At 46.2% G+C, this 9,963-nt stretch overlaps 1 protein-coding gene across 1 annotated transcript in view; it reads right to left on the reverse strand.

The window, feature by feature from the left end:
* FBLN7 (fibulin 7) overlaps positions 1–6,415 on the reverse strand; it is a 33,489-nt gene extending 27,074 nt beyond the window's left edge. Inside the window, exons 1-2 of the mRNA XM_066611851.1 lie at positions 6,341–6,415; positions 308–467 (exon numbers count right to left, since the gene is read on the reverse strand). Of these exons, the coding sequence (XP_066467948.1) occupies positions 308–467; positions 6,341–6,415 (235 nt within the window). The remainder of the gene's footprint in view (positions 1–307; positions 468–6,340) is intronic.
* Positions 6,416–9,963: the final 3,548 nt, after the last annotated feature.

Raw genomic sequence — 9,963 nt, forward strand, 5'->3', positions numbered from 1 at the left:
AACCACACCGCCAACCAGCCAGCACACTTAGCTGCAGTGGCGGTTTTGTCCTCCTTTTGCCTCCTATGGCACATTTACAGCACCCAGCACCAGTGCTAGGGCTCAGCTTTAGGATGGTCCACTTTAGGATTGGACCCTAAGCGGCTAAAGAATGGTATTGTAGCTACCAGCTCTGTAAAGATCAGGTAACACAAGGAACGGAAAGGGTTCCACCTGGTCCTATAAAGTCACTGATTGAACTCCTCAATTTGGTACAGGCTGCACTGCTGCACCTGCACCCTCACCACTAGATTAGGTGGGTTTGTACCAGTTTGTTGGTCTGGGGTGGTTTTAATCACTGTGTTTTGTAGAGTCGTCAGTCTGTGCTTCATGATGCGGATTCCCTCTGCAAACCGCGTTTCCTGCCCCTTTAGGATTTGCTGCATTTGCCGGATGGCAGACAGAAGCTGCTGCTTGTTCATGCAGTTCTGTAGGAAAACGGGGGGGGGGGGGAGAGATAGAAACAACTAGATTGGTGCTTTAACCATATCTGTAGCCACCAGTGTTTATTTCGATGTTGTTGGTTAGGAACAGTTAGACACCAATTTATCCCATTATCCTCGCCACTTGATTTATATCCTGCACTTCTTCCAAGAAGCTCAGGGCCAAAGTAGACATAATTTGGAGTGTGTTTTCAAGAAGCAGCTGTGAGGGGCTTGATCTGGATTGGAACTGTAGTGGGGAGGACACAGGTTTATCTTTTCCTGGCATAACATTTCTACCAAAACATGCCTTCTGCTGAAACTGCTTTTTGAGCCCAAACCTGCTATTTGGGGCAAATAAGAACTGCCCTCCTCCCTGCCCCAACAATTTTACTCAGTTTGCTTCACTTAAGATGTGTTCCTCCATTTTTGATTCCTTGAACACTGCCCAGCAATCAGATATTTGGGAAACACTGCTGTAAGGCACGTACTCCCAAGAAAGGTGCCAAATGGAAACAAAGAAAGATGAGGCAAGTCTCTCCATGTGGTTAACTTTTTCCAAGAATTTGTGTTTTTAATGGTCGGGTGCCATGAAATCACAACTCTCCTGGTTTGAAGGGGCATTGGAAAAGGCAAAGGAGCAGAGTTTGCCACTTTATTCCTTGGACTCAAATGCCTGGCTACAGTGTCCTTTCTGCTTTTGCACCAGGAACGTAATTCAGAACTGGCTCCAGGTTTGGGGGTAGAAGAAGCCTCCAGTGGGCTCCTTCTCCTCTCAGCACTCACAGTGTCAAGCAGCTTGGCAGTGCAGACCGCATCCACACTTGATGGGGTGGCAAAAGGTGATCCTCTGACCAATGCTGCCTCTGCTGTGCACTCCATGCCCCGGCCCCACCACATGGAAGCAGGAAGCTTCCTTGCCCTCTTACCTGTGGCCTTCTATAAGCACTCCCTTTAAACGAAACAGGAAGTGCATAACATAGCTTAGTAAGAGGGGGCAAAGCGAATCAGCTCTGTCTGCAGCAGACTTCAAGGACGTAGCAGCAGCCTCAGGCCGAAAAGCACCCCCACAGCTTGCCGCTCCAATGCGATCCACGAGAGTTGCCTCACCCTTGGGCTGCCCTGATGCACGTAGTGCTTCAGTGATCCATGTTGGAAAGGCAGCAGGCAGCGTGTGAGCAGAGATACAGGGATGTATTGTCACAAAGGCTGTGAACGGCTGCCTCCAACTGTAGGGAGAGCTATAACCTATCTCATGAGTTGGTTAGAGCAGAGTGACAAACTCATTTCATACAGTGGGCCGAATGGGAATCATGGTGCCAGCTGAGGTCCAGAAGTGATATTATTAAGCCATTTCTGCCCAACGTTGCATATACGCAATAGGGACCAAATGTGTACACCTGTGGGCCGGGCAGAAATGGGTTAAGCAGGAACTGATGTCCTTAAGCAGGAGATGACTAGAAATAAGCACTTTTCCCCCCTCAGGAATGCATTTCCTGCAAATAAAAGAAGATAAAATCTTTTTCCCAGCACCTCAGAAGAAGCAGCACTGCTGAAGGGCAGTGCAGGGAGAGCCTAATTATCACGTGGACCACCCTTTCAGCAGTGACACCTCAGCAGAAGGGGCACTGCTAGAAGATGGCCTAGCAGTGCCCATGCTGCCTTTTAGCACATCTGCCGATGTATCACTTAGTAGCTCAGGAGCTGAGAGCAGCTGATGGTGGTGCTAGGAGAGCCAACCTCTCTCCTACCTCATTGGGCTGGATAAAGAACTTCTCCCACCTCACCGGGGCCAGATAAAGAGCTTCTGTGGGTTGGATATGGCCTGCAAGCCTTATGTTTGACACCCCTCGTTAGAGCTTGTTGGTTACTAATGTTACTATATCTTATTGACCTAAAGGTCAATAAGGAGCTTTAGTTTCTTGTTTTCCTGTTCTGATGTTCTGCCTGGATAGCAATGCCATGCTGTAGCAACAAATATTCAACTTGCTATATGCAGTCCTGATAAAATCCCTCAACTTAGCTAACAAGTTATAAGCCCAGACCCAGGACAAACCATAATAAAGTTCAGGACAAACTGCAAGAAACCCATCGCTGAGACTTGATAGAAGAGCCAGGACACACAGAATTATCTACAAGAGGAAGATGGCAAGCAGTGTAGATACTGTCTGCTGGGCCAAACTGTATAATGGGAATTATCAGATGTGAAAATTCAAGGCAGAAATGCTTGTCTAAAGATGGCCTCTGGGATGTTTTAACTAGCTGACAATCCCATGGTCTAGGACTGAAAAAAACAGGCAGGCAAAGCCTGCTGGTGGAAGAGGATTTGCTTATAGACATAAGAAGCTAAAGGGCACCCAAGAAACTGCAATTTATACCTGCAACATATTTTATAAGAGCGAACTAAGCAGAGGATAGGAGTTGCATGAACATAAACATGCCATGTTGGAGAATAGCTGCATGGGGTGGAGAAGAAATGAAGACCATCATGTAGTGGCCCTGTTGCTGTGCAGTTTCCCAGCATCACACGGCACCCTCATTAATTCCCTCGAGAGCAGACCAGAGTTAGATTGAATGATGGAAAACCTTAAAGACAAATTGATGGATGAATATAACTGCAGAAGGAAAACTGAAGGGTGCAAAATCAGAGACAGTCCTCAAGGCTATGACTTCTACCATGTAATAGTGATAAGACAGAAGAGAGAAACAAGGGCACATTTTTGGTGCAAAAAGGTAGGACATTTGAAAAAAAAAAAAAAAGACTGGTGAATCTGGAAAGGGGAGAAGAAGAAACAAATAACAAAAATGACCAGAGAAAAGCCAAGGCAGTGGCATGCAAGTCTGCAGATGAAATATGAGACAGTTGCATGTGACATACTCAGGGTAACACATCACATGGATGGCACATTGATTCAGGCACAACAGGCCATGTGCAATATACAGGATTATTTGCAGAAATTAATCTCTGTGCAAAAGACAAGATCTTCCTAACAGCTAGAAACAACGTCACCATGAAGGAAGTTGGTTATGGATTTTTAGGCAGAATACTATCAAAGGGAACATACAATATCCTCATGAAAGATGTCTTATATGTCCCAGATCTGGATGGAAGCCTTTGGTCAGTGAAATGCCTCACTAGCAGTAGCCTCACAGTGCAATTTCAAGGAAATTGGATTAAGAAAGGGACAGAGATTATGGCTAGGGGAACTGCGAGTGAACACAAGTACAGAGTCATAAACCAGAATGACCATGCGAGACTCACCACTCTGCTCAGCATGATAAATGCATCCACCTATGGCACAATGCCTTGGACAAAGACACCCACAGTCCATAAGAGAGCTTGAAAGCAGAGTTTGACTGAGGATACGAAGATGCCATTGTGCAACTCAGCTATGAAGTGCATGCATAAAAGCAAAAGCTACATGTGCCTCGCCTCCCAAAAACAGTCAATGCAAGATTATACATCTTTTGGAGATAATTGAGGTGTGCACAAATTCTGCCACCACTGCCACGGACTGCTTCTTCATGTGGTCCCTTTAAACCAGGGGTCTCCAAACGTTTTGGCCAGAGGGCCGCATCAAATATCTGGTACGGTGTTGAGGGCCGGAAAAAAAATTTAAATATAAAATGTATATAAATAAATCAGAGATGGAACTTAGATGAGTGAATAAATGAATGAATGAGTTCATTCATTCAACCTCTCTGGCCCTTCAGACCAGACGCAACCCTCCAGCTGCAACCAGAGCACAGTTCCAGTTATGTTCAGCCAAGTGGGCCAGAGGCTTTCAGGGGACAAGAGGCTGGCTGCGGGCCGGACAGAGGCTTGCTGTGGGCCGCGTCTGGCCCCTGGGCCAGGGTTTGGAGACCCCTGCTTTAAACAAAACAGGAAGTGCAGTATATATAACAATGCCTGCTGTCCTCTACTACAAAAGTCTTCAAAACCTCAACTTACCTGTGAGGAACTGAATTATTCCCTCTGCTCTGCTAACAATCCAGTGGTGATGTGAAAGCACTTTGCACATGCTCAGAGGTGACCAAAGAGTGAGGGAGATGGAGGAGGAGGAGGTCTGGCCCACAATGGAGATGTCTGGACTGTGGCCAGAAATGACCAGCATAGACAAGAACTATCTATCATAGTACAGACAATGCATTCCTAAGCCCTTCCCTTCCCATCCTCCTCAGCTGACCATCAGCATCTTCTGCCACTATGTGAACACCACTGATCTCAGACTCCTGGGAGGGAGTGGATCTGTTATAGGCTTGCCTATAATATTTTTGGTTTCTGGAATCCGCTAGAGGGGATTGGAGTGTAGTATTTTGCATCAGCTTGTGCTGATAGAGAGAGGGAAGGGTTGTTATTCAAGACTCCTATCATATGTGGCATGCACTGAACTGCAAAAAAAGGCAAGTGTGCTGCATACTTTTATAATAAGCTCTTTGTTAAAGCTCTGTTTTTCACCTGAACTCTGCAGTACAGTTAATCATAATAAACTTTGCTGATGAACAACTCACTGAGCTCACGTTGAGATTTCAGCAAGTTAACATAAGAAACATAAGAACAGCCCCACTGGATCAGGCCATAGGCCCATCTAGTCCAGCTTCCTGTATTTCACAGCAGCCCACCAAATGCCCCAGGGAGCACACCTGATAACAAGAGACCTGCATCCTGGTGCCCTCCCTTGCATCTGCCATAGCCCATTTCTAAAATCAGGATTTTGCACATACACATCATGGCTTGTAACCCATAATGGATTTTTCCTCCAGAAACTTGTCCAATCCCCTTTTAAAGGCATCCAGGGCAGACGCCATCACCACATCCTGTGTTAAGGAGTTCCACAGACCGACCACACGCTGAGTAAAGAAATATTTTCTTTTGTCTGTCCTAACCCTCTCAACACTCAATTTTAGTGTTGACTTGGAATCCCAAGCTCTGCAACAACCAGAAGTGTTTGAAAATTGTATTATTTTACACAGAAGTAAGCCCATTATGTTTGGTAAGACTTAGGCTGTAATCCTATTTTACTAACTGGAAACAAACATCTCTAGCAATAACGTGATTGGCTTGGCTTATTTAAACATTCATTGAGGTACAGCTTACATTATTTCTAGTCTAACAAGGTTGCAGTTGTACACTCATCCAATACAGTCCTGCACATGTAGCCAGCAATAAAGTACAGAGGTTGATGTATTGCCAAATAATTATAAGCCATGACTGAAGTTGTTCTTCATCTAGACTAGTATGGGGCAACTGAGAAATTTGTGAGGGAGGGTATTTTTCTTTGGATTCAAATTTCCCCTGATGGGCACTACTGAGTTCATTCTCCTTTCTAACCAATCTGTTTCTGCACCTTCTTTCTGACTATATTTCATGTTCAGATTTGATCAAATATATCACGTCAGTCATTTGTCAGAAGATGAAACTAATATAGTGCAGTATGTATAAAAGCCAAATTGTATGAGTGATTATAATCTTACAAAACAGACAGAAGAGAACTGAAAAAGCTAGAAAGTTTTTCTGATTTAAACATCAATTAAAATTTGTTTCCAAAAACACAGGACCTGGCAACTGACCATCAGTGAAAAGAGTAATTGATAAAACATGATATGGGGAAAATTGGTTGGGCAGAGCTTAAGGAAATTTCTTTTGAAGACTTTAAGAAAACTAGCAATACATTTTCTCCTATGTTCTAAAAGAACTGTCACTTGTTTTACAGTAAAGGAGAGCTGATCTTCTCTTTCATGTATGGCATATATTTGCTCCCAAACATAGATATCAAAATACATGTGCTAATTCTGAAAATGCAAGGAAAAATGTTATCCAAATAAAATAGATCAACTTGTCTTCAATTGGGATAGATCAGCACAAGGTGAGAACTTACCTGGGAAGCCTGAGATTCCTGGCATGCTGTTAGGCACAAGAGAAGAAGGAGGCTGCACTGAAATCCAGAAATCATGGTATGGTACTGTTATTGCAAGACAGAAGTCTCTTCTCAGATTGCTTTGAGGAGCTTTGCAAAGTGCTCTCCTCACAATCGCTCCCTGCAAGTCAGTGGGGAGAGACAGCGGCAAGCACTCCTTGCTCAGATCAGAACTGCAGCATCACACAGAAGTGTTTCCAAGAGAGAAAATGCTCTGTTTCAGCTTCTCATTGGTAGACGACCTTTGCTACCAGTGTGCTCTCTCATAGGAGCTATGCTGGCTTTCCCCTCCCCCTCCCAGATCTTAACAAGTTAACACCTAAGATTTGGGGCTGTTACTGGGCAACTGCTTTGTTTATTTCTACTACTCAGTGATGATTGTGTAGGCAAAAGTCTGCATAGCTTGGCCAAAACTTGGTTTTTCTTTTCATTTTAAGAGATGGCAAGTTGAGTAGAAAAAAAAAAATAACACAACTATTTCCTGGTGCTGACTGACCAATAATTATGGATATGATTTTGATTGTAGTCCGTTATGGTGGGATACAACTTTTTTCCCCCTTCCCAACTTTGAGTTTCCTACTTCTACATGTTTTGGCTAGGTGGGAGGCAGAAAGGTAAATAATTCATTCAGATCAAGGCCAGGAAGGGGGTGGTATGGCAGCAGCAGTGCTGCCAATATCCTATCTCCCTTCCCATGTCCACTTGGACTTGGGCTAGCTGATTGCAGGCACAGGTCCAAGTAAACCCCATTCAGGCTGACCCCCAGGGAAGTAACACATATTCCCTTTCCTACTACTGCAACTGCTGCCTTTGCAGGATGTTCCTTCTGGTGCCCCTTCCATTGGGAAATGAGAGATTTTGATCTCCCATTTCCCTGGGAAGAGTGTCTGATGGCAGTAAAGAGAACACAATGGGACTTCCTTATGCTTAGTTTCCTCTAGAGCCACCAGGAACACTTTCCCTGACACTGCCTCATGCTGAGCAAAGTGCATTGCCTGATCCTGAAGAAAATGGGCTAGCCCTTCTTCATTCATGGTCCTGTGTGCACGCTGGACTCCATATATTCATTGTGAAGCCCATGTATTGAGCCAGGGCTATAGATCCATCCCCAGTAGCTGGTAAGTCCAGAAAGCCTGAACTTCTCATGCTCTCTCAGCTTTTCTTCCTTACAGCCCTTATGTCAAGAATCGCCCCGTGTCAGGGTTAGCACCACGTTTGGGGTCCCTGTGCACATGCAGTACACATCACACCCACGTAACCTCTCTAAGTTCATCTGTACTGCCTGCTGCAGGGTTGTCTGCCCCCCCCCCAGCTTGCCCAGTTTTGGGTAAGCTTCATGATAGCTGAGGTGTTTCTGGCCGACAGCAGACCAGACAACTGGCAGAATGGAGAATGGTCCCCCCCCCCATCCTACTTTCACAGTAGCCACACTGACCCCTGGCAAGGGGAGGAAGAAATGACATGGGTGCTTCTTTCTCTCTCTCTCCACCCTGGATACTCTCTGGAAGGGGCTCTGAGAACAAACTCCTTTAGGAGATGCCACTTGACTCACCACAGTGTCTCAGGACTCCTTTGAAATCTAGAGTCAAAACAAGAGTGGCGTAGCTACGTTCAAAGGGGTAGATCATCCCAGGTGAGAATCAAGGCCCATCTGCTACAAGGCCCAGCCTGCCCAATGCCACCTCTCTTCCTTTAAATCAGCAATTCCCAAACTACTCAGGAGTTTGGGAACCGGGGTAACTGTTGGTGGGGGAGGGACAAAGGCAGCAATGCGATCCCCACTGCCAGGAACAAAGGGTGGGTCTACTTACAGTGAGCAGAGTTGGTCTCGGGGGGGGGGGGTGCAGGTACCTCCACAGGTGGACACCTGTGCAGGGCTCCCTAAGCCTCAAAGTGGCTAAAAAAAATGGATTGTGACACACTTCTGGTTTTGCAATCGCAAACAGGAAATGGGTTGTGATTGCTTCTTTACCATTCTGAGGCTTAGGGGATGCTGGGAGGCATTTGCGAGGCTCCTTGCATCCCCCAGGAGGCACGCGCTCTGTAAGTCAACCTCCCTTTTGTCTCCGGCAGTGGCACAATCGTGGGGATTGCTTCGTTGCCTTCCCCATTGCCCTGTCTCTTAAGGGGGCAGAGACAGGTCTTCTCAGGCCTTCCCAGCCCTCAGAAGGCCTTCTAGGGGCATAAAAAGTCACTTCCAGTTTCCCTGAGTAAACAAAAGTGATTGACCCTCTGAGGGCCTGTCTGCTATCTGAAGGCTTCCAGAAGGGAGGCAGTGACCCCCTGGATCCCCCCCCCAGGTACACCACTATACAGTGCAGCCAGTCAGCCTGCCTGTTCCAGTGCAGGTTAGAATTGGGCTGCCTGTTTAAGAACAAGTAGCAGGAATCATTGCGTCCTTGCCTCCCCCTTTCTACATTTCCCTCCCCTGTTGTTTCCTTCCTATCTCTCTAATGATAAGCCTCTACTAAGAGTAGACATGTGCTACATGGATTGATAGCATTGTATATAAATAAAAAATTATTATTCCAGATCCTTTCTTTGAATTTACACTTTCCTTGAATTTACAGATCCGTTTCGTCAATACTCTCTGGGCCAGTCTCCTCACATGCTACTAGAGACATACACAAGCACATCCCAGTCCTCCTCCCAGTTTGAACCTCCCCCTTTCCCCAATCTTGGAACATGCTTAAATTAGTATGTGACTTCCCCTTCCATCCCCAGAGTTAATGTAGCATCTAGACTGTATGTGCGGGAGAGGTTTGGATGACACCCCGGCAATTTAGAGTACCAGGAAGAAAGCATCTTGGGAGACAGACCAGGAGATGCTCATGCAGGTACCTAATCATGCACGAGGGTGCTGACTTGGGTGGCATCAGCTGAATCAGCCCACTAAAAAGCAACGTGCTACCCAATTCCTTGCACATTTATTTGAGACAAAGTCCCCCAATGGGACTAACAAATCAGTGGATTGGACCTATGGCAGCAGGAACCAGCTAAGCTGGTCATGATTACAGTCCCACTGAAAGTAACAAGGTCTGAGTTGGTTTCAATTAACTTGTTCCATGGATTTCAATGGGACAATGGTCACAACTTTCCTACAAAAGCTTTCCACAAAAGCTTTCCTACAGCTTTAAGGTCTCTAGCCAGAGGCATAGCCAAGGCGGAGCCTGAAGGGCATCTGCCACAGTTGCTATCCCAAGGGGTGTATGCCCTAATTACTGGAGGTGCTGGAGGTGCTAGTTACTGGAGGAGGAGATGCTGGCAGCTTCACACACCCTATTCCTTTTCCTTCAAAGAGGAGCCTCCACAGGAGAAGGAATAGGGGAGGAAAGAAGCTGCAAGTGGTGCAAAGCAGTAACTTCCCAGAGGATGTGCTGGCTGCTTCATGCCCTCTGTTCCTTCTCCTATGGAGCCCCCCCCCTTGATGGGGGCTCTCCTTCAAAGTGGAGCCTCCACAGAAGGAATGGGGGTGTGCGCAAACCCACCAGCGCTCCCTCTTCTGGAGAAAACCTGGAAGTGACATCATTATGTCATATTATGTCAGTGCCCCAGACTCTGGGGCAGTGCATTCCTCCTCTGTC

The sequence above is a fragment of the Tiliqua scincoides genome, chromosome 1 (genome assembly GCF_035046505.1).
Source record: "Tiliqua scincoides isolate rTilSci1 chromosome 1, rTilSci1.hap2, whole genome shotgun sequence".
Taxonomy (NCBI): Eukaryota; Metazoa; Chordata; class Lepidosauria; order Squamata; family Scincidae; genus Tiliqua; species Tiliqua scincoides.